This window comes from Labrus mixtus, chromosome 6 (genome assembly GCF_963584025.1).
Source record: "Labrus mixtus chromosome 6, fLabMix1.1, whole genome shotgun sequence".
Classification (NCBI taxonomy): domain Eukaryota; kingdom Metazoa; phylum Chordata; class Actinopteri; order Labriformes; family Labridae; genus Labrus; species Labrus mixtus.
Window position 1 is genome coordinate 16,367,693 of NC_083617.1, and position 26,119 is coordinate 16,393,811.

Consider the following 26,119-nt stretch of genomic DNA (forward strand, 5'->3'; position numbering starts at 1 on the left):
TGGCTGTTTGGTCCACAATCTCATGCAGACAGTTGGACGAGGTTTCACTGTCTTACATCTCTGCCCTTAACAGATACTTTTTATTTTCTTCCTAGATTTGTATGTTTTCCCCTAACATTAGTCATATTTTATTATTTTGCCTACCATTTTAAAAATTCCATTCATAAAAAAAGCTAAAAAAAAAAGTAAATGATATGATATTTATGCTAATATGGAATATTTTGTGTTCACTGGGATCATGGAAATTATTTTAAAGGCAGCCAAAGGAAATTATCTTCTGTTCTGTTCTAACTACTACATCATTATTTAAATGCAACCTTTTCAAATAAGTCTCATATCAAGATATTTAAACTGTATCTGTGTTCAATTAGAAAGACAGAAGGATAGTGACTATATATATAGCACAACAAGCCACTCATGGTTAAACCTAAATTCCATACTGAGAGGTCGTCTATTTTACTAAATCACAAACATCGGTATCACTGTGACTGCTTTATGTAGGCTGAATATCTAAAACAACTTTAAAACAACAGCTTTCTGCATCAAAGTAAAGGCAAACTCATTTCTATTTCACTATTAAATGGCTTACATTTTCTGTCTCATGATTAAGTTAAAGGGGGTGGAAAGGAGGGGAAGTTTGAGTTGAGGAAAGGAGGGAAGGAAGAATTGAACGACAGAGGAGGAGACAAGGTGAAAGAATGCAGTGAAACAACAGAGCCCTTGTTCCTGTTGAAAGAGCTGCCTCGTCACTCGGCCCTGATAGGGGGGCTCCAAGTACCCTTCTATACCCCTCTCACACAACTTGGCCTGCCATCAGTAACCAAGCTGAGCTCCCTGGACTCCTACACTGCTGCTAATAAAGGCTACTCACAGATACAGAACACATGTTAGTGTGCTACTTCACTTAGCAGCTTAGGAAAGTGAATATATCCGAAATCCTCAAGCAAACAATAAACAAACTTCTTCTTTAGACAAAAGGTTAAATACAACTATACATTAAGAAAGAGGCTTCAAGTTTTCTTATATTGCACCAATGCAAGTGAAAGTGTAACTAATACAAATTAAAGTTAAAAAAAAGGGGGACAAAACATGAAAGCTCTGGTATTGTCATCTCTAGACATTGCACCTCCAAACAGTTAATCTATCAACATATTTGCAATATCAGGATACAAGTATTTCACCAATGCCCCCTGACAGCTGATTAAAAAACTTAAAGGCAAAGAAATAAGAGATAACTTACTCATCAAGTTCCTCGTCCTCGTTGGGAGCAGTGTCAGCGTACAAGTACTTGCTCATGTCTACAGGCCGTACTCCTTTCCTCTGCCTGGGTTTGGGGGGTTCAGGGTCTGGCTGGAGGTCCATGTCTTGTTCGGGCTCGTCAAAGGGGTTCCCTGGGGTTGTTAGGGTCTCAGGTTCATCTTGCTCGTTGAACGGATTTGAGGAGTCGTGGTCATAGAAAGGATCTTCATAGCCCTGCTGCCGTGGGACCGGCTGGCTGGGGGGCTCTGATTGACCAAGAGGAGAGAACTCTGACTAAATCTTAACACATTTTGTAATGTACCTGGAAAAACATGATCACTGTAACTCAACGCGCCATGTACGAAGGCTCTATTCCGGCCTGTACACTAGCTCCTCTCGCATGTCATTCCCCAATCTCTCGTTCCCCAATTTCTAACTCTAACTGCTGTCCTAGCTCTAAAAAATAAAGACACAAAAGGCCCCAAAAAATAAAACCTTTACACAGTCATCATTATTTTTAAGACAACTGTGGGAGCTTTATTTGTGTTGGAGCACACCACACTTGAAAAAACAAATCATACTGGTACACCTGTCTGCTCAGGTGGTCAGACAAAAAATATTGGTTTAGCTGTCTGAGGGAGAACATTGAGGTCTTTCTGCGACAGTTACACATGACTACACACATTCAAGGTATGTGCACATCCAAACCTTCAACTAGCATCACCTGCCATCCTGCCGACTCTGACAAAAACAAACACCTGAGCTTCTACTGCTTGACCAAAAGATCGAAGTCTGAAACCAGCTGAAATGAATGAAAACATCACTCCACCACAATAACAGATACGGTCTCATGCATGGGTTGAACATACCTTCCTCATCTGGATCACCAAATGGGTTGAAGTGATTGGGTTGAAGGTCATCATCTTGATCATCAAAGGGATTTCTGTTCATGGCAGGAGACGTTTCCTGATCCTCGTCTTCCAGGAAGTTCAGCTTGTTGATCAGCTCTGTTGCCACAGAATGAAATATAAAGTCATATTCACGACTGATGATGAAGACTGACAATAACAGAGTCCAAAATAACAGATACAGGACATAAAAAAAATCCCAAAGTGAAATGATACAAACATTCACAAACTCAAATAAACCAATATCTGCACTTTGGAGTGAACCATGAGCAATAGAGACCATCCAGTCTTGGTTAAGTGATCCCTCTTGCTGGAAAGAGCTTCCTGAACTCCTCTGTGCTCCTCTGCCACCTCAGTCCACTTCAACACATGTTCAGCAGTAGCATTATGGGAAAATCTCTGCGCTGTGGTCTAGGCGGTTACTCTGGGAAACCGTTAAGGCAGTTTTGGAGTTGCTATGGAGAAAATAGCCAGAAAGGCTGAGAATGGTCCACTTCATCTTCATCTTCCACGCTGGAGCTGAACTGAACGCTGCCAGGGTGCGGGACATCTTAAAAAGAGTGTAGATGTGTGTGAAGTAGATGCCAAGAAGTGCTCCTGATCATTGTGTAAGAATCTTAGCAAAGAGAAAATCTGTTGTGTGTGTGTATGTGAGTGTGGTCTAGAGACCTTCAGTCTATATGTGAAGTGTTTTTGGCTGATAAGAGGTGCAGCATTTTTCCTCAACGCTTACTGACAACAGTCATGACCCATTTTAGACCCTGACAAGTGTGCATGGTGTGTCTCAGGCAGTGATGATAACCCCAAGACTAAAATACCAACGTGATGTTTACCATTAGGCTTACTATCATAATCAATTCAAATTCAGAAGCTACCCCGATACCTTTTTCTAGCTGCGTCATTGTACAAGGAGCGATGCACTAGCAAGAGTATGGCTGTAAACATGACCCTAACCAAGTCTCAAAATGCCTACAAACCAAACAAATGTGACAGAAGAAGAGATGGATGAAGAGAAAGGATATTTTCACACAGGACAGTGCAACTCCAGTTTGTCGGCTGTTATTGCGATTTTTGCTCCGGTGTTGAGAGTCAGTAAAGTGGCAAAAACCTCTTATGAACCAGACAGTGGTACTATCTCCCCATTGCCATCCTCTTGACCCCTCCGTTGACAGCGCTCTCTGCAACACTGCAGTAGAAGGTCAGGGGTGTAGGTGAATTTAAAACTCTGAACATAAGCGGGATGCACTGTTTGACTTTCTCTGAATTTGTGGAAATCTGATGTTTCACATTAAAGTCTTACATGAAGCTAATGTAGGCTGATACAAAAAGTTATGTGGGGCACTTCACACTCACACAAAAGAATAACAATCTAACAACTTGTGCTTTGCAGTCACAGGAGAGATGAAGATTTGTTTTGTGTAAAATGTCAGGCGCCTTAGTAAGTGTTAAGTTAGTTCTGTATCACAGAAAGCTAAGAGTATACATTTAAGTTGTTTTATTTATCACAAGCAGCTGGCTCAGGTAGAGTGGGTTGCCATCCAATCATGGTGTCAACAGTGAAATTACCAGCTCCTCCGTTCCCATGTCAAAGCATCCTTGAGCAGGATACTGAACATGAATTGCTCCCAAAGGCAACAGCCTTCGGTGTATAAATGTTTCAATTGCTCCCTGATTAGTGGCCTTACATGGCACAGCGCCATGGTCCCAACCAGAATGCTTCTATGCTTTGAAACGTCTCACCAGCATGAGGCCCATGAAGAATACCAAGATTCAAATGCAGAGCTCAATTGAAAACATAAAAACACGACTTTTGTTTTCATGAAAATATTTTGTACATTTTATTTTTTGGATAGGGTTTACCTGGTTTGGTTCACTACCAATTGCAGTAAATGAAAGGTGAAGGCCACACTGTCAAAAAAAACTATAACAGGAACAAAAAGAACAAAAAACAACTGATGTGTTCACAGCAGCTTGTACAGCACAACACCACATGAACCAATAAAATTATGGGACCACATGAACGCGACACGATCACAATACCAAGGATGGTATAAGAGGGTGGGTGAGGGTTGAACCAAAGAGAAAGAAACAAAAGGGGAATGTTGGAAAAGGAAGGATTAAGAAAAATAAATGTATGGAAAGAAAATGTAGAAATGATGGTTTTGTAGAGGTGACACAAAGATCACAACATGGTGGAGGAAGAGTCAGAAGCACAGGGTGAGGGGTGAAGAAAGGTGAAAAAAGACCTTGGGAGGAAGCGGCAGGCTTAGCGGTTGCTTTGCTTGCTCGCTTAAGGACACCATCATCATCATCATCATCCGCATGTAAGCAGCTGAGGGCATTCAACTGGTTTACTATCTCTGTAAAGGACAGGGCCATACGGGAAGGAAGGAAGGAAGAAAGAATAGTAGTGAAGAAGGCAAAATAACACAACCTTTTGAGTATTCCACACACACACACACACACACACACACACATACAGGTATGTGTATAGCTGAAAAAGATGCATTCATATCAGAGCCTAGACCTTTATATGTTATGTCTTTGTATTCTAACCAGCTCTCGTTCATTTAATTTAAATGTGTTCTGTAGGAAAAAACGAACTGGATAATGGACACACTAACATGGAAAAAGGCAGAAAAAGTTTAACTTTACTTTTTATCTTTATTTTAAATTTAATAGCTGAGGTTCCAGCCTGGGTAGGTAAATACTTAGATGAAGATGAAAAAAACACTTTAAACCCACACACATCCATATTCATGAAGATGTACAGTGCATCCATTCGAGTTATAACACATTCCCTTTTCATTATTTACGTACTGTAAAAGGTAAAAAAGAGAACATGTGCTTTACAGGGTTTGCACGGGTTAGCTTCACGTCAGTATTGCTGTTGTAGCTTGCTGGCTTGCAGGATAGGTAGCGTGCAGGGGAGGAATATGATAGCAGGGAGTTTTGGCAGCTCGACCAGGCCTTTGATTCAGACGCACACTAGTGAAGCATAGCTGTAGGCCCTTGATGCATATACATATAAATGAGACAAAGAGCAGGGAAGGGAAGGGAAATAAGGGAAAGCAAGAAGCTTAACATGAAGAGATTGCGCTTCGAAAAGTTGGATTAAGCAAAGCAGGAGGCAGCAGGGCCAATGCTTACATGCTGACGATAAAATGAATCCTCAACATGTATGTATGGGAGCTAGCGGACCAGTCCACCAACACAGGAAGAAAGCAAAGAACAGGGGGTAACTGGGATAGCGGGAGAGTAAAGCCTTAGCAGTTAAAGAAACCTGAAGCCGGCATTATATTGTGAATGAATGTCATGAATTTTCAAATTCTCACTTCTTATTTATGTAAGAATGCACACGCCCACACAGAAAATAAGCAGAAACTTCAAAAATAAGTGGGGGGGGGGGGGGGGGGGGGGGGGGTTTGGAGACCGTAGCTGGTATAACAGACTGAAATGCCCTTAAAAAAAAGCTTTAACTCACAGCACAGAAAACACACATTAGTGTGCCAATGCATAATGGTTGATTGCAGCAAAGCAGTTACCTCAGTGACTTTGATCAGCTTCACCTGTGTCAAACTTTAAACAAAATAAAAGGTGCTTCTTGCAAGTTTTCACCTGTGATTTTTGCAGCCTTCTCCTCCTGGTTCACCCTGTTCTCCTCATCCTCCTCGTTCTCCTCCTCAAAGTCGTCCAGGTTGCCGATGTCAGCCTGCTTCATGCTCATCAAGCTGGCCAGGCTCTGCATGTCCTCATCACTGGGAAACGGGAAAAAGAAAAAGAAGTCAAATAACCCATTACACAGATAAGCACTCATCATAGTTCATAGGTCATAGATACATGTAGTTAGACTTAAAGTAAACATGCTTAATTATCAGAGATTAAAAAAGGGAAAGACATAGATGAATGAATTAAAGAAAAGTCATCAGAATAGTATTTTCATAGAAATGACTTATAGAAGATGGAGAAAACACACAAATCAACCAATAAAGCTGCAATATCTAGTACACAAACATATTTAAGGTTACTTTAATTTCTACACCTTACTGTTAAAACCCCCCAACACAACTCCCCTCCTCATATTTAGGCTCTGTCCTTCATACATACTCTACCTACTGTCACTCTTCTCAGTCCACCCATTGTTGTCATTTACTTTACACCCTCAACCACTTTATGCATTGACGCACCAACATCTCCAGTATTCTTGTATTTAATGTAGTCTTGTGTACTCTGCCCCAGTCCCTCTATGCCACCGCTCCATCATAATCAATGTGTTCTCCTCTCTGTTCTTTGTGTTTGGTGTTTCCCAGACCCAGAGGCTCATTTGAACTGGTGTGATTGAGTTTGTTTGTGTGGTTGACATCATTCCCCGAAGGGTTAACAAGGGTTACGCACCATTGACCCACCGCCCGCGCCACAACAAAGGCCTTGTTGCTCTGCTCTGTATGTGTGTGCATCTGTGTGAGTCCCAGCCAGACTTTAAATGAAAGTTGCTGCTATCAAATTAGAATGAACAACAAACGACAAAAATTGCGGTTCAGTGTATCCTTAAATGAAAGTTGGAGCTATCAAAGAATAATATTTGGCAATGAATGAAAAGCTTCAAATGACATGCGAGAGTCTGTAAAATTAAACTTTGTACAATCAAAGAATATAAGACTGAGTAAAATGTATCTCCACACATTATGTGTCTACAATATTGATGTGAACATGTGTGTTTTCCAATACTTTTTTTAAAGGGTATACATAAATTAAAACTGTACCAGTTACCACACAGATAAACTGGATGTGATTTCTTGCATAGCAAAAGACATCAAATCTGGTATAACTTAAAAGCAAAGCAATAAAGTCATCAATGCGAACATTTTGTTATCACTTAATCAAAGTCCTGCGTTTTCTTAACATTTCTTAATGTTTGGTAACCAAATGTCTCACAAGTTCAGTTAGAGACTCACAAATTTTAATTTATTTAGCTGATTTCCATTTCTCACATTTCCGACTTTTCATACATGATATGATTGATATACTACAGTTGCAAAACACAAATTGGTGTAGCACTTGACTCTATGTTGTCAGTGAAGTGCAAGAAGCACACTGCAGTCGGTAGTCTCCATTCAAAGCAGCACACGGAGTAAGTCTGTCTCATCTGAACAAGTCCTGCAGGATCAAATCCCAGGATATGGTCTGTGTCTATACTTCAGAGTATCAATCCTTCTTCACCTCTACTGTTGGACCTGTCACGTCCATACTGCCAACATATTAGCTTGTTTGTGTACAGCTGTCCCATTTGTGTTCAAGTTGCTGTGCACAGACATAAAACGTGCTGCGTGTGTGAGTCTGAGATCATCTCAGAATCAGCTATATACTAGCCGGCTAACACAGTATCAAGAATGTCAATTTGGTGACTGACTAGCAATTCCAAGACTGCAAGTCTGCAGCCCTGGATACTCTCGTCTGGATGCTCTCGTCAGGATGCTCTCGCCTGGTGGCCTGAAGCCACGCCCCCTGAGTTTCTAATTTTCCAAATAAAGCTCCGGAAATCATGCAATTGAATTGTCACGTCATATATTACAAACATACTAAGTGCTTATGTAAATACATTCAAGACTAAATAAAAAATAAGCAATTTTGCCATTCTTGTGTACTGTATATGCACTCACACATGCTCTTGTCTTCTTTTGGCACGGTGGTAATGTTTGAATTAATGCACGAGTTCGGAAACTGCTTCTTGACCCAGCGCACTTGCCGTTGTACATTTTTGGAGGAGCGGGGCGCGAGAGCACATGAGACGAGAGAGCGCCAGGGCTGCAGCCATACCCGTCTCAGCAATTCTGGCATTGACTAGTGAAGGTTTAATCGCGTATATGCGTATGTCGCGTTTTGTTCTTAGTTGTTGGTATTTATTGCAAACGAGATCATAGACTTACGTGGCTTTTCCCTCACGGAGGAAGATGCAGGAGAGGGAGAACTGCAGCGTGGCTGATACCACCTTCTTGGACAGGGGCTTAAACTTGAGTTTGACATCTGTCTGTGTGGGCATTGGACTGGCGTACTGTTTCATGTTTATACTGCTGGTGGCCAAGGCCTTCCTCCGCCCTGATGGAGACTCCTGTAGGGAGAGAGAGAGAGAGAGAAAGATGAAGCAAATTACGGACAATATGAGCTCATATTTCTAAGCCGACAGTCCAGAAATCAAATGAAAAACAAAAACAAAAGGCAGAAAAGAGGCCTTTTTTGTTCATTTCACATCTTCCTTTGGGGATAAAGTATTCTTTCATCTTTACTGATGACTGGCAAAAGAGAAACAGTGTAGTTGGTCACTGATGGCTGATAAATCCAGGGCAAGGTAATATTTGGGGGGCCCTGCATTCCTCATTGTTAATTCAGCTGTAAAAATCCTTCCTGGTATTTCCTATCAAAGGTCCATGCTTAAGCCAATCCGCTGTACTCACAGATGTGCTCTGGGCCAGGGGCAAGCAGTCAAATTGGAATTTGGGAATATGCCACAGACCAGGTGATAAGAGTTATGGAATCAGTGACAGGAGCCTCTCTCTGTGTGTGTGTGTGTGTGTGTGTGTGTGTGTGTGTGTGTGTACAGTGCTCACCAGAGGACAGTGTGCAAAATGAGAACTGTCAGAAAGCCTTGTCACCAACTGTTAAATATGAACATTAAACAGTTGGGGACATTCCGGCCTTTCGTCTACCCCCTCCCCTTTTCCTCGCGTTGGGGTCGCCCCCCTAATATAATGGTTGGGGAAACACTGGTGGTATAAAACACATTCTCTCAATCTAAAACGTCAAATTTCACTTGCTTCCCCTCTCTATTTGACTGCATGAAAAAGAGCACATAACTCTACACACACCTACACGCACACTCTTGTGTTATTATACCACAAAAAATACCTTCTTGTCTCAGCTGTGAATCGAGCCCTGAAGATTCATCCCCTCATGCGCACAATTCTGAACAAAGTGGAGCTGCTAGCTCTCTTCCACACAACACCAGTTTCAGAGCACATATACATATACACATACACTCTGGCGTGTCCTGTAGATAAAGCGATACAAGCTCTTTACATTGTCCTGTTTTTTGATGTCTTTACACACGCGCGCGCACACAACTCAGAGGCTTTGGCTCTGTGGGGAAAACTCAATCTCAGCCTTATCGCTGAGGACCGCAGGGTATTCATTCATACACACTTATACACATATACACATATAGACATCCATACAGAGTTGGTATCAGTACAGATGTAAAGCTATTGGTTAAATAGTGAAAATAGTACGAACCTATGCAATTTTGGAATAAGTATTACAGTAGTATTCATCTGCAGGCTGGCCAACAACATAGTATAATGAGTATGGTGACTTCACTCTTGTTATTTACAATCCTTCAGTAACAGGCATTTGTGCTACATGTGTCCCGCTAATATTCTACCTTCAAATAAAAAAAATTAAAAAGCCTGCTGTTGTTGTCAAAGTCTCTGTGTCTCTGGAGCAAAACTTCAAAATGTGTTGTTGTTAAGGTACAAGTGCATTATTTTAGATGTTGGTACCTTTGAGAAACAAGAGACTATTTCATCTTGGATGTGTAGTTAATTTATTTGCTTGAATTGCAAGCTACACAAAAATGGAAGTTATAGCCGAGAAAACATTTTTATGGGTTGTTGGTTGACAAAGAGATTCAGCCGTATTCATTCAAGGCGGTCTAAAAGCAGAAAAATTGCAACAGTTGTGCCCCTGCTGCGACTGCTTGAGCTGCTCCATCGCAATGTACCCTGGTACACTGCAGAATGTATTGCTTCTATTGATTTGATTCATGTTAAGCGGTAAGCTCTGATTGGACATCCACATTACATAAAACACTTGGTCATGGTATCTTGATATTGTCATCCCATTCTCATTTCCAATCAAACATCTCTGATTGTGTGTCCACTCATTTGAGTCCTTGTTCACCAAAATGATTAGTTGTGTTTCACACCTATATTATTATTACTGTATTTATATTTGTATGTTTGATGTTATTGTGTTCTTATTTAGCTTGTATGTTGTTGTCATAATGTAGTGTATTGAGTTGTATGTCCTCATGATAATTACTTCATCAAAAAGAGACCAAGGCGTTGATTTACTTTGTTTTGGTGAGCAACAAAGTCTGAAGCAGCAGTGGGAGAGATGTGGTCAATAAGAGGTTGTTGGCATGAAAACCAGACAGGCTGAGAAACTCTGACAGACTTTCTCTGTAACTTATGAGCGATCTTAAATTGCTCTGGTAATGTTGCTTCTCTGACCTCAATTCTACTGATTCTATCCTGTCTCTCCACTCTTCTATCTCTTGTCGCAAGCCCACTCTACCTCTCACCTAACCCCCCCATCCTTCCATCTCCCAACCTCCCAACCTCAATCCTTGCTCATGGTAACAATTAAATTGAGAGAGAAAAAGAACACCATAGAAGAAAACAACTGTGTGACTAGTGAAGACACTTGACATTTTGTGCTGACATTTGAGCCTTGATGCTTTTGCCGGGAAACATAATGACAATTCATCACCCCACCACCGTCCTTAACTTGTCCAAAGAACAACCCATCAGGTGAAGAGGACGATGGGGAACAGAAGTCTCCCTCTCCACCTCTTATCTCTCTGCAGATTACACTCTGGCTATTATACTAAGCTAATAGCGCATGTAGACGCGTTATGAATGAATTTGCTAAATGCACCAAACACTTTAGAAGAGGGGATTTAGCAAAAACGAGGATGGGGAAGAAAAGGGGGAGAGGGGTCTTGAAAAATAGGAAATACTTAAGGATATGCAAATACCCCAGTACAATAATGGAATAACCGTCTCAACAGATTTGTGTAGGGACAGCAAACAATGGAAATGTGCTCCATTTCCCCGGATGCTGCATGTCAATCAATGTGTGTGTGCATGTGAGTGTGTATGAGCGTGTTTGTGTGTTTTAGAGAAAATTAGGAGAGTGTAGCCAGGATTAGGGGGACTGGGAGGTTGTGACAATGTGTAAAATGGAAGCGAAAGGACAATACAGAAGTTTAATTTATTACAGGGGATATGACTATCAATATGTTCTCCCTTTGTGAGCCAAGAGACTAAATACCTAAATGTGTATGTGTGTGTGTGTGTGTGTGTGTGTGTGTTTGAGGGGGCACAGTGGGAGAGAGAGGAAGAAGAACATGGAAAGAGAGAGAGGATATAAAGAAGGAGGGAGGGGTGATGGCTGTATGCTGCCCCCTAGCTGCATCTCTGAAAAACTGCAGAGCATCATTTAGGACCAACAGTTTGCTCTTACTGTAACACGTACAAAAACAGGCCACGTGAGACAACATTTCTGGAAGTCAGTAAAAAAAAAAAAAAAGAAGAAAAAAAAGAAGCACGCAAACCTGCCAACAGTTACTCTACACTGCCTAATTAATATTATAACGAGATAAGAAGGGTGTGTGTTTTTGTTCAGAGTATACCAGTCCTGCCCCTCTCCCCTGGTGCCAGCTGGCCCCAGATCGATCCACAGATGCTCCCCTGGTGGGGGGGCAGGGGTCAGGGCAGGAGGGGTGCCCGGGGGTCCTGCTGAATCCCTCTACCCCAAAATGCCAATGGGACGGGCCAGGGAAAGGAGGGGTTGGGATCCTTTTGTGACTGAGAGATGGATTAATTAGGCAGAGTGCTAAAAAGAAGCTGGCTTCTTTGTATGGACCTGGTCTGACAAACGTACACGCTGACAATTTAGTAGTGTTAGCACCTGATGAACAAAAAGAAACACACAAACGCGCACCAATAAGCAAATGGCTTTTTAACACAGGTCACCAGTCAATTTGTTTCCAATTTTAATATGATCAATAGGTCAACTTGATCCATACAATAAATCATTTTTTGCAAACAGTTTGCATATCCACAAAATCTGTTCTAAGACTGACCATGTTTCCAAATTGCTTGTGTGATTTGTTATACAGGTGCACATTTTCCTTCAAACGTGGACAATTTGTGTTTTCTTTATTGTTCTGTTGTATTACTGCTGAACTATTGTCTGTGGTATATAATGTACAACCCATCTGTCAAGCAGTGAGCGTGATGTTGTTGACGCAGGTAGACGATTGGGCTCTGGTATACCAACAAGACCGATCAGTGCTGAATCACTGGTTCAACATCAAGCAGATGATTATCTGACTTAAGTCGGCTTCCACAAAACAAAACAATTCGAAAGTGGAGTAGAGGGACGACCTGAGGTCACAAAGACAGTGGCCTACACTTACAATGCAGAAAATATATTGAAATCAGCTAAATTTGTCTAAGGCCTGAAAGAAACACTATTAATTTAAGCCTAGTTTGCAAAATTCAACATGACTAGTAAGCACTGTTGCACTCCCTCTTCAGCTTATTGACTGTTTAACTCTATTGTAACCACATAAATTGAGTCAGAAAGGAAGAACACATTACTATACTAAAACCAACACAGTAATAAAGGGCACAATATGTCTAAGAGTACAGCAAGAATCATAACTTCTGTTTTCCCCTATTTTTTACACTATCAGAGTGAGTGGAAGATGGGTAACAGGAGTTGTTCTTCTTCAAATCCCACTGTTTTTCTATCTTTTTCACTCTCGTTATGACATTTGAGAGTCTTAAAGCGATGTGATAAATGCTGCAGACCCAAAGCAAATGTGGAAACTGGGACGACAAATAATAAACTCCTCAGAAGGCTGTACACAGACCTTTGTAATTTGTATTCAAAGGGTTTAGAAAAATAAAAACCTATCTCAATTTGGCCCATACAATAACCCTGAGGTAGCACGATTAGCTTTCAAACCAAAATCAGCTGGCTCTGTCTGAATTCAGCAGTCAGCATATTGAAGGTGGGTGGGGGGCACAGCGCACTGTCTATTCCTCTTGCCTCAAGGTCACAGTTATTGGAAATGGAGACATCCAATGTGCTCACATCTCTCTTAGAATCCGCACACAATGGAGTGATTCCTCTGTGTCAATTTGGCCTCCCCTGATAACCGATAATGCAGGCCTTTTTACATATCACCTATGAATAACGCACTATAGGCGTTATAGACACACACACACATACACACACTCAGATTAGGACCAATTTATTCATCTGCTACTATTATATGTGAGGATTTATTTTTCCCCCCCCAAGCAATATGTGCGTGTATTTTTAAAGGCAACAATGGACATAAAAGGCATGCAATACTATCACAGCCAGCATGTGAATTACAATAACAATGGTCTTAATAATGGAATGAACTGTGAAAAAGGCTTTCATGTGTATTGTCACATACACACACACATATGCACAGAGTCTCTCTCACACACTGACACACAAGAAAAAAGGACCACAGGATTTCTCCTCACTAGGACCAGCTCGTGGATCAGATTTTGTGTGAAACTTCCAAAATGGAAACATGTTTTAGTGACCACAACTTTGTCCCCTGGGATGCATGTGCAACAAAACACAACAATGTTTAGAACAGTTGTGGCAAAGTGATACATCGCATTGTAATTGAAGAGAGCAAGGGAGGAGGGAGATTGATCACAACAAGAGTAGGATTAGGCTTGTTTGAAAAGAAAAAAGGGCAGATTATGGCTCAGTGTGTGCTGTTGTTTTGCTGAATAGTCAAGTCCTTTTTGTACAACACAAAAAAACTGGACATCGGACAAACGTGTGTGCCTACTGCCAGGTTACCGGGCCCCATCAGCACAGGTCTGCAATCATGAGGCAAGAGGAGCAGACTCATAGGTGACAGTGGGGTAAACATACATTCACAAACATCCACTGTAAATAAACAAAACTTCAATCTCATGAGGGCAAAATCATGAAGATCTAAAGACAGGATTCTTCTTGTTTAGGTGCCCTAGACATAATACAAACTAGCAGTATACTAAAGTTTAGGCAATTTTGTACTTACTTACTTTACACCTGAGAGCTCCAAAAAATAGGTAGTATACTATTATTAAATACAGATTTTAAAATGATCACAGTTTTAATTAAAGAAATCAAATCACTGTCATTTAAAGCTGAATGAAGTGATCCAGTAATGCAACTTTTTCAGTGGCTTTAGGTAAAAACTTGTACTAAGAACTGATCCAATACCACAGTCCAATTGATTTATATAGTTAGCTGTCTGAGGTTTGAGGTGTCTGGGTCTCAGTGGTAGAGTCAGTCATCTCTAAACCAGAAGGTTGGAGGTCCGATCCCCAGCTCCTCCAGCAACATGTTGAAGGTATGTTATGAAGACTGTGTTGTTTTGTGCGTAAAAGTGAGAAAGGCGTGGGGGGTTTAGAGAAAGAGAGAGAGCGATCGAGAGAGGGGGTGGGGGGGGAATTCCTTTAATGCAGGGTTGCCTCTGATGGCCCAGATGAAAGGAGGAGAGTCACAAACCAACCAGCCCTTAAAAAGGTCTAATCCTAACTGGGAGAGGGGTCTGATTATTGGGGACTAATCTCTTGCAAGCTTGCAACACCAAGGCAAGCACACACAGACATGGGCTAAAAAACAGCAATATTTCCAGAGGTTTAACAACATTAATAAGATCAAATACACAAGCTATAATTTTTCTCTAAAATCAGCCTGATACAATGTCAGCAGAAGAAAATATTGCTGCTGTGACAACAAATCGCATCTGGCTAATCTGACTTCCTTCATACTCATCCACCTTCCAAAGTGGTAACATTTGACTTGAGTGCATGTTAACAGCTTACTATGTGCTCTAATGAGCAAACATATCTGACTGGTTGTATCTGACACTTGAGCTTAATACTCACTGCAATGTTATAGACAGACTCTTCAAATTAAGATTAAATTATTTGAATGTGAAAAAAGCTATGCAAAGTCTGAACAACTGAAAGTAGAAGATTCAGATTTAAGCAGAAACATTTAAAAATTATTTTGAGAGAGACTTTTGACCTTACATAAACCTATTTAAAATGAGATATAATCTATGTAAAGCTGTAGCAAACATTCTTTTTTTATTATCATTTCCTCTTCAAATTATAATTATAATTCCCACAGCCCTAACAAATATCAAACACTGCTTTCTCTGTCCAAACAACGGTAAGAGACCATCCAAATTTTCATTTACTGTAAAATAAATGGAATACAAAAAACAGTTGTTCATTAATCTACTTAATCCCAAATAACCAATAAACCGACTCATTTGTAGAAGCTCTAAAGTTTTGATGAGAAATACAACCTTGGAATGCGAGTATCAATGTTACTTTCAGTTATTCAGTTGATTTAATTTTGGATTAATTTTTTTAATGAAAAGATCAAAGAAAAAAGGAAAAGGGACGGCATAAATGCAGCAAAACCTCAATAGTCAAAAGCAGAAACAAGATTATGTATGGCATCTTTGCTTAACTAAACTAAACTAACTAACTAAAATGTGCCTTTTTCCAATGAGTCTGCATCAAATTCATAACCAGTGGGGGGAAAAAATGCCAGATGGACACCAAGCTAGTATCTCATATCCTCTCCGTCTCCATTAATTTCTGTCCCTCCCTCCCTCTCTCTGTTCTTATCAGTGTGTCCAGGGTGCCCTCCTCTCTGTGACTCTCCGGGTCTCTCTTTTGGGTGGCCCTCAGTGCCCCCCACACACACTCAGACCCAGAGCATGCACTTCAGACAGGGGGCTAATGGGAAAATAAATTACCAGCAGGCAAAAGCCCTGGCTCTGCACTTCTGCTGGAGAGAGGAAAGGAACATGGGGGGTTTGGAAATAAGGGGGGGGGGGGGGGGGGTGGTGTCAAGAAATGGAGAGAGAAGGGCAGAAAAAGATGAAAATGAAAGACAGAGGTGGAAAGTGAGGAAACTGACAGAGAGAAAAGTATAGAGAAGGGAAAAGATGGAGAAAATGAGGGAGAGAGGGTGATGGAGAAAGAAAGAGCCGGAGAGGGAGAGGGAAGGATAGAGGTCGTCAGGATTATAGCAGGAGTTCATCCTTGGGCAATGAAGTGCCTGCTCATCAGTTTTCCCACCATTTCACCATCTCTGGCCATCATAGAGGCCTAACATGGACAATAACATCACCACACACACACAAAAAGCCACTGAGCCAATTCCTCCAGCGACTGTATCTGGGATTGATTACTCCGCCTGTATGAAGCAGCAGTTCAGTTATCAGGATGGCAGATTCACCACAGTGACAGACATCAGTGGAGCAAAATCTGTGTCCATGTGTGTACAGGTATAACGTCGGACCACTTTGAGTGCATGAAAGCCCGGATGTGTGAATGCGTGTGTGTGTGTGAAAAGTAGTACAGTGTTTTTCTACCATAGTTTTTGCGATCTTTTACCTCTTTAACAACAACTCAAAGCAGAGAAGAAAATATGTCTCAATTCATCATTTAAGGTAAGTAAATAATTCCTGGCAAGTCTGAACTCAGTGATATTGGCTTTTAGAAATAAAAGTTATTAAAACAGTTATAAATCTCTGAGTGACAAGTAAGCGAGAGAAAACGCAATGCCGTGGTTAGACTTGATCATCGTCCGATACGGTGGTCACTGTGAATTTGTGCGTTGACTTGACCGACAGACATCACAGACTACTCGGTGGTACCGGTCGTTATGATGGTGCAGAGCGCTCTGTGCTTTCATTGGTCAACATTATTGCTGTGACGGAACACATTGTAGAAGGCAGAAAGAGAAATCAAACATGCTAGACCTTCTGTCAGGAGGCTGCGAGGTGTCCCAGATGTGGCCTTGATTGTTGTTCACTATGAAACACTTCACGAGATAAAACATTCATTTTCAGGGGGCAGACGGATCCAGAATCCTTACGTCTAACAGATCGCGCTAAAATCATGCTTATAACAACTAGCAGAGTACTTTGACTACTGTTCACAGTTGCATATAGAGCTGAACGTAAAAAACATTTAAACAAAACACAGTGAAATATGTGGTGGCAACAAAAGCTCCCAAGTGCAGGTTGAGTTTCAGCATTTGCTTTTTGTGACCACGGAAATGGCAAACCACTTTTGTACAAAGCTACTTTTTTGAGTCTGTTGGGACAAACACAGGCACTCAGGTAAAATAAACACGTTACACTAGGCAGAAAAAACAGAAAACATCCGTCTATTTTGATTTTATCTTAACTTAATGTTGTAGCAGGATTGTATGCAGCAAAGTCATTGTGCCCTACAGAACAAATGATGTATGGGATCTAGTCCTTATGTACCAAAGCTTTTTATTTTGCACTACTGTGTATAAAAAAACAAAAAGGTTAATATCTGACCCTATACACGCCAATATAACCACCTGTCTGATACTTAGTATTAGAAATTTGAATGACACATTTCCATGAAACTCCAAAATCCCATTCTGAAAAGAAGTATTGTGATTACTGTATGAAGATCCTCCTCCCCGTCCAGAGGAGAAGCTGTTAGGAAGAATACAATCCCAACAAGATCCCTGGAACTTTCATACTTCAGAGATATCAAATGTTGTTTTCCGGGTAACAACAACAACAACAACAGCATCAGATTCTCCAAATGCACTCAATTGTCACTTAAAGGATCTGTTTGTTTTAGCAGTTTTAGGTAGGCTGCAGAGATCTGACTGAGCTATGATAGGGCCCTAATCCAGAGCAAAGCTGATTTGCGTAAGGGGGGGAAGGGGGGCTATAAGATGGCCTGTGACAAAAAAACAATTGCCCCAAGTGAGAGTGTCTCTTTTCCACCCTGCTCCATGACAAAGGTGTACTCTCCATGCTAAGTGACAAATCTGGGGAGACAAAGAGCATTAGCAGGGTGATGCTCTGCTTCAGTGCTTCTGATTGTGGCCAACTCAAAGAGAATCTAATATGGATTTTAAAAAGAGGAGAGGGAGAGATTAGAATGAAAGAGAAACAATGAACACCTTCTACCAAGGGGGAATTAGTGGAGGGATTGGATAAGGAGCCGGTGTGTTTATAATGGGTGTGTGTGTGTGTGTGTGTGTGTGTGCTTGTTCTTTAAACTCCTTTTTTAACAAAAGAACAATAGGTTTCCCAAATTGTTTATGTGCATTTATATGGGAGACAAAATCACACACAAAAAAGCTCTTACTCATATCTACATTTTTAAATGGTAGAAGAAGCATTTAGTATACAGTATGATCATTTTTATGATATGTTTGTAGTGAATTGGTTAACTAAAAAAAGAATGAGCTTTAAATGTTCAGGTTCATAGATGAACACAAATCAATAAACCTTTGGAGTGTGCTGCTTTACTGACTGCACAGGCATTTTACTCCTGCTACAACAAGAGTTTCTTAGGTAGAACTACAGCAGAAATGCAACAGCAATGGGGACTATTTGTTGCCTTTCCTTAAAGACAGTGTATAGGCCCATTTTATTGAGTAACACCCAATAGAGCTCGACTGACCAATATATCTGTTGGAAGACTTGGGCCTATCATAGGTGTGTCACTATTGGAGTATGTTACGTCATTTCTTTCTAAAAAAAAACATTAAATACAGAAAACATGCTCGGGATATTTTGAGAAGTAATGTAATCACATGTTCAGAACACAATCGAACTCGACGCTTTCTTACAGCATTGTCTGCAGCACATGTAGCATAGCAGCACAGCAGGAGAGTAAACAGAGAGGACTGTTTGCATTCAGACTTGAGAATTTACTAAATCGGCCGCCATTTGGATGATCAATTCACTTTACCCACTAATGTCTGTATTTGTCTCAATCAACCCATACCAGTCATGTTCCAGATGGTACGAAATGCGTCCTTCACCATCTCAACACCTGAGGATGTTCACCATTACTGTTAGCCACCAAAGTGTCCTGACCCCATCTTCAATGGGTGTGTACTGATTTATATCCCAAACAGAAATGTTTGGGGATCAGTGTAACCGTCAGTAGCAGGCTTAGCGCTGGCATCAGAGCAAATCGCAAGACCCTATTCATTGCCACTTACCAGAACAGTTGGCTCAGACGCATTGTGTGCATGTGTGTGTGTGAGAATGCTCACACACCAACACAGACTTGCATGTACTTGCTATATGAGCGGATCTTGAGGAGATAGCGTCAAACCCATCACCCAGCAGGGTACAAGTTAAAGCTAAGTTCATCAAAAACCTCTCTGTATTTGTGCATGCACATTCTGTCACCACCACTACCCAGACACACACACATTTCCACCCACGCAGGCTTGGCAGGTCAAGCTTGTGGATAAACAGGGGGATTTGTCGAGGGCAGTGTTTTGCGGGCCACACGGGCCTGTCTCCATCGCAGGCAGCCATCTTAAGTCGCACAGGAAAAATAAATAACCAAGAGATGGAGATAATGACTGTTCCACTGTTCTTGTCCAATCGCAAAACAACTGTCTGGCCACCCATCTTCCCCAAAAACAAGGTGAGATGAGGACAAAGATGGGAAGGACAAGCCTGGTTAGAGCGACCAAGGAGGAGTGTAGGTGACGCCACAAGGTGATAGATATGACCTCAGAGACGACGGATTATGAATAACATACGACTGAAAGCTTCAGAGGTGATAGCAGTATTGTAGCTCTGAAAAATGGTCTAAAATAGAAGACTGGGACTGACATTTTCTTCAACACAAACCTGTCAATTTTCCGGAATGTAACCAGCTGGAATAATGACAGTCTTTTTTAACAGGTGAATGGCGCCTCGTATTTTAAAATGTATTCTCATTTGTAACCAAGTTTCAGTTCCAAACCGGATTCCCGGTTTTTGGGATGTGTTTTGTGATGTGTCTAATTCCCGTATTGCAATTATGATGAAATAGCATTTGACTGCACAGCCCTAGCACCCATGACATTACTTCACCTTGTTTGGGTCTGTAACAGTGGCACTTCCCTTTTGTGTCAAGTGAATTTTTCTCAGCGGTGACATTCATAATCATTCATTCATGTTTTTCCCAAAATCATATGGTATAAGCTGTAGTTGGTAACATCAACATCTCGAGTCAAAACACACACACTAACTCAAGCTTCAAGGTCTACCATGTGAAGGCCACACAGGTGGGGAAGCGGATGTTTCCCTGGTGACACTTGTGTTTTGATGTTTATTTTGGGGTCAAACGTCACACTGTATGAGGCAAAATAAAAAACCTGTTTGTACTGGTTTAGACTCTGCATGTGTGTGTGTTTGTGTACAGACAAGAAATGTATCTATGTGTGTGTGTGTCTGTGTGTTATAAGTGTATGTGTATACATGCTGTGTGTCTGTGTGGGTGTTTATGTGCAAATATGAAAGAGAGAGGCTTCATATGCGACTGTGTGTGTTTGTGTGTTTCCGGCAGTGTCTGGTGACATCTGCTGTGTTGTTGGCTTGGAGCGGCGCACAGTGGGCTGCAGGAGCCTCAGACTAAGGAGATGAAAGCCGAGGTCACAACCTGGACCAGTGGGACAAGAGACACTCACTCACACAACACACAAATACAAAGTCACACATGCAAACATAAAGACGTACACACAGACTGTAGGCACATGGTACTAACACACAAGGTAAGCATATGTCTCTCTGTCACACAGCGGGCAGGGGGGCTTACAAGAATACAAGGACGAGCAACTGAAGAGTAAACGGGAAAGATAAAACAGTAAAGCAGACAAAACAATATGAAGACGGACAAAATACAAAGCCACACAGAAACATAAAGAACAGTGTGAAAAAGATTACTCAAACAGAGGGGCAACAGTTAAATCAGTTTAATTAACAAATACATGCATGAAAGCAAAAGCACACACACACACACACACACTCAGAAGGTAAGAAGAGGTGTACCAAACAGTAGTGTGCCCCAACTATAGAGAGCAGAATCTGGATGCCCAAGTGTAAACAAATGACAAATGTGTGCGATGGTGTCTTCAAGAATATATTCTTACAGCCAGGTGCAGCCATGAAAAGGGATGCTGTCAAGTATCAGTTATGTTATCATGTGACAAACTATTCCATCATCCTTAAAATATCCATCGAAACGCCCTGCACACAAGTTTAAAGGGTTCAAGTTATGTCTTTTTTGTTTTGTCTGTAGTGGAAATCCTGATTAATACCAGATCATATTGTTTACAATAGAAAATATGCAACACATGCAGTGTTTTTTTATAACAAAAGTTCTGTTCTGGACAAAAAAAATGTGAACACCGTAAAGCAGCAGATTCTCATACTTTTCACACAGTAAAAAAATAAATGAATTACCTTTATTTACAAATACCAGTGCTCAGACACACATGTAAAGAATACAAAATACAAAATGTACAGATCATGAGCCACACAATATATAATCAGACAAATTTGGTCACACACAAACACGACACATTCACAGAGTGGTCGTTAGACACACACATACACACTCACACAAACACTTCACGGTAGTGGTAGCAGTTAGTCAGCAGACAGGCCATGTGATGGGGTGGTGTGGTGTGGATTAGGGGCCAGTAAGCCTATTAGGGCGACAGGAGGGACCACCCGGCCTCCACAGCCACCTACAACCCTCACCTACACGCACGCAAATACACACACATCCCACTAACATAACTGACTGGACTCGCAAGCAATGGCATAGTTCACCAGAAATAGGTTCAGCTTCTCAAAAAGGATACCCACACACAGAGATGTACAGCTACACACACTAAGCTTTTAGCTGAACTGTGTGGAGTTATTTCCTTTATACAGTTGTAAAGGGTGGGTGTGTGTGTGTGTGTGTGTGTGTCTTCATTTTCTTATTCATTGAACAAAAATAATAGATGTTAGCAGAAAGAGTCAGAATTTAGACTTGTCATAGTATGTGTGTGCGCCCATTGTGTATACTTATTCTGTGTGTGTGTGTCTGCTTAGGTAGGGGTCTAGTCATGGGGGGTAATCGACAGCATCTGTTGCCTCTCCTCAGGGCGATTAATTAGATTAAATTAATTTGGAAAGCGTGTGTGAATGTGTGATCCCATACTAAGACCCCCCACCCCTACCTCTTTTCAACAGTAACACACTCACACACACACCCAAGCACACACACTAATTTACAGCCTTGCCGCTTTAAAGTACAAAGCATATATTATTTAAAATTAACACTGTGAGCTCACAGTAACACACAACACACACTTCAATGTGACACAATAAATTAGGCCTTTTGAGTTCTCCAAACTATTCAAGAAATAGGAAATGAGCAAAGGTGAAAACTTTGGAGACACACACATGCACACGAGTGCAAATTAATCCCAATTTGTCGGCCTCGGCACGGGAGAAACTTTTGGGATTTCATACTTCATACCAGCTTTTGTCACCTTTGCGTGAATAGCCGAGGGCTGAAATAATTGTGTTTTTCTTCCCAAAGGCCCAGTCAGTGCTCACAAGCCACTGGCCTACGTAATGTGTTCCAGACAGGGAAAGAAGGGGGGGAGAGGGGGGGGGGGGGCAGTATACACACCATGGCTATTGGTACAATACATCAAGGATGTGTGTGTGGGTGTGGGTGTGTGTGTGAAGGTGATGGAAGAGGGCTGGCCTGTGAGTGTGTGTGACTGTGGGTGCCGTGGTTTTTCAAGGTCTGCCCGCTGAGATGAGTGTGTGTCAGTATGTGACAGTGTGTGACTGTATGAGTGTGTGCAAGTGGGAGGTATGTGGCGTGGAAATGGCCTTAATGGAGTTGGATGTGGTCCACAATAGACAGGACATCAGCACAGAGAGAGGACTGAAAGAGAGAAAGAGACTGAGAGGAAAAGAGATGGAAGGGAAGAGAACATGGCCAGAGGCAGTGACAGAAATATCATAAGACGTGTCAAAAATCCAGAAATGTTCAGAATAAAGTAACACGGGTAAAATATCAGCCAATAAAAGCTGCATTAAATGTGATACTTTAAATGTATGCGATGACACAAAATATATTCTCAGATCCTTCCTTTGGTCGCAACATTGCAATGAAATGCCTTTTAATATGTGGCTTTAAATAGTTTAAATGCATATCTGATATCAAAATGACTCAAACAGTCAAAACTTTGAGTGAAAATGAAAATCAGACTTTCAATGACATGCAGTGGTGCATAAAACAATCAGCATAGTGCATAGACAATCTGTGAGTCCTCCGAGTCAGAATCAACGGTGGAAAAAAGGAAGGCTGGAATTTGTTGTTGTTGGAAGAGATGCCAATATGTGTTCCCTAACATATAAGTGCATTACATTGCTTTATGATAGCTGTGTAGTGTTAGCCTAGCTCTATTTTATTCGATTTTTGGATAGAGATCATGAACAGCCCAGTAAACTTCTGAGCCAACATTTTTTCATTTTTCAATTCATGCTGCTGATAGTCAGACACCCAGCATCTTTGGGTTATTACTGTTTGAATGATTAGTTTGGTCAATTAATTGAATGATTTTTGTAAAAAAGGTTAAGACATAACCTTGCTGTAGTCAAACCAAATATTACTAAGGTTTATAAAACTTTTAATGAAAGTGGGGCCCATATAGCGGTAACTCTCCCCCCAATGTACAGCGGCTATAAACCTTGAAGTGTATGGGCAGGGTCTAGCTTGACCCTCTGCACTTTTCCACCTATCATTTCCTAAACTCTCATTTTGAATTTCAATTATATCCATTGTACTCTCCAATAAAGGCATACAAGCCAAGAAATAACCTCAACAATTGTAATTTAATATTTCAGTATTACATTTCTGTATGATTTTCTCACAACTCTTCCCTTTTATGTCGCTGAAAAACACAGTTACTCATTATTTATTATCTGAGAATGTTGAAGAATTTAAAGGCACTATCCAAAATCCAAATAAAAAATGTGAAATATGAAATATGCATCAGAAAGGCAGTCAAATGGTGTGAGGGTTGTTTAGCAGGGCAGCTAAAGATTTGTGAAATCCTTTTTTTTCAAAGCAACGTCAATGCACTTGACTGAAAAAGGTGAAACATGACTTAAAGGGGGAGAGATGGGCTGTGGAGTGTGTATCACTGTATGTATTCAGGCATGATAGCAGCTCGCTTAAACAGTCCTGTGTGTGTGGGAATGTGTTATTCAAATCCTTCCACAAAGCTTTGAAGACGAGGGAAGTTGGTCATCATCAGCTTTGGTCGATATGCTAACGCAGAGAGAATACACACAGATATACATACACACATTAACCCCCCCCCCCCCCCATGCACATGCACACAAAGGAGACAGTCAGCACAATGCCTTCAAATATAGCCATCCAATCTTTTGACTCTCAATTTGCCCACCTTTTTGATAATACGTGCCTATATGAAAAAGGGTGAAAGGCAAGGGTAGCATGCAATTTAGAGATACTACTGTGTAGCCACTTTCAGCCTGCCACCTCTCCATCGCTTTCTCTTTTTCCTTCTCTCTCTCCCTTTCCATCTTTTGATTATGCGATTCGCCTTGGCAGACGAACAAATAGAGGAGAGAAAATGGTAGTGTTTGACACTGCCATTTTCAATGACAAAATACAATCTAACCAGGGCCAGTAATTCGACGGGGAGGGATTAGCCCAGTGCGAGGTTGGGCCCCCAGATTAAGACGAAGCCACAGCGCAGGGATCTTGAATTTCATCATCTCCGGCGCTCAGGCACAATGGCGTATTCTTCCCCTTTCTCCCCTGCCGTCTGATGAGGGGTCAGGAGAACTCACCTCTCCTCTTCCTCTGTTCCTCCTCGTCCTCAGAGAAGCACTCACTACAGCATTCATCCCTCCTTATTTTATATTAGCTTAGATACAAGTAAGGCGGGGGTTGTGCATGAGCAGGGCGTCTATACATTGTATACATTGGTAAAAAGTCATGAGAAAATCAGATCACATGTACAAACATTACATATTTTTGGATAATATCATCTATATCTACCCACATACGTCATCAACACTGATAAATTATACATGCAGCTGCATGACACTTGACACTCATACATAGACAGAAACACTGGTGACATAAGGGGGGATCAAACAGCTTTAAGGGCCAATATTTAAAAGGAGTTTTCACAGAGGTGTCTTGGGGTAGACTGCCCTCTTGAGGTTAATCTGTATAATTGACCTTCAATTCAAGTGCCAGGCTTGAAATAAGTCATGTCAGAAACATAACTGACGTGGAATCAGTTTAGCAGCTCTAATGCTCCACATTAGATCAAACAGGCAATCTTTATTATTCATATTAAGTTGAGATATTTATGTTGAAGCAGGATGCTGTTCCTTTGCCAACATCTAATTTCCCTCTCCCCCTGACACATTATAATTAAATATAGTACTCAGCAATTCAACAGGTTTACTTGTCTGGCATAAAATATTCACTCTTTTCCCCCTTTTTTCAGAAAAAAAACGCTTTCAGTGCCTTTTGAGCGCTTATAGGCGTGAGTGTTCTGTAACCTTAACAACAGGATCTAGCCTACGGTGCAACCGTGCCGGAGCCAACCGGAGCACGATGCATCAATTTAGCACAGAAAAGAACAAACGGGACGGGAAGTCAGACACCGATACAACATTAAAACATCCGGTTTATTTTCAGAATAAAACCCTCCGTTTTAACGGTTCAGAAAAAATTACCGTTTGTGTGTTTGTTTACGTGTTTATAAGGTTTTTATTGAATTTTATACCACGAACATCGTATTATCTTGTGCTGTCGCGACTGAATCTGTAACATTACCGCTGAAATTCCTTTGTCTCCGTACTCCAGCTGTGCTCTCCATGCTGTAGACTGAGAATGCAGCCGGTGGGTGTTGACGGATGAGGATGCACGGACCCGTAACGGACCGGAGCGGACACGCAATGCACACATATCTGGTGGAAGTTCGCCGTTATTGGGTGCATGACATCTTTTTGGGCACCCGTAACTAGGGACGTAGGTTACTACTCGTCCTGATTGGTCAGCTGCCAGAAAGGCGTTTGAAGTCACCCAGCGCTTTTCTGAAAAGTTGAAATAATTCAACTGAAAAAGGCGTCGGGCGCAGCGCTTTTTGAAAAGGCGTCATCCTTTTTCCTTTTTCCATAGGCTTGTATGTAAAAAAGGCGCTGGCAGTTGAAA

General features: G+C 41.3%; 1 protein-coding gene across 1 annotated transcript in view; it reads right to left on the reverse strand.

The window, feature by feature from the left end:
• The window catches only part of ehbp1 (EH domain binding protein 1), a 146,707-nt gene that overhangs the window by 94,757 nt on the left and 25,831 nt on the right, over positions 1–26,119 (reverse strand). The window contains 5 exon segments of the mRNA XM_061040269.1: positions 1,241–1,505; positions 2,109–2,246; positions 4,394–4,507; positions 5,766–5,905; positions 8,075–8,256. Of these exon segments, the coding sequence (XP_060896252.1) occupies positions 1,241–1,505; positions 2,109–2,246; positions 4,394–4,507; positions 5,766–5,905; positions 8,075–8,256 (839 nt within the window).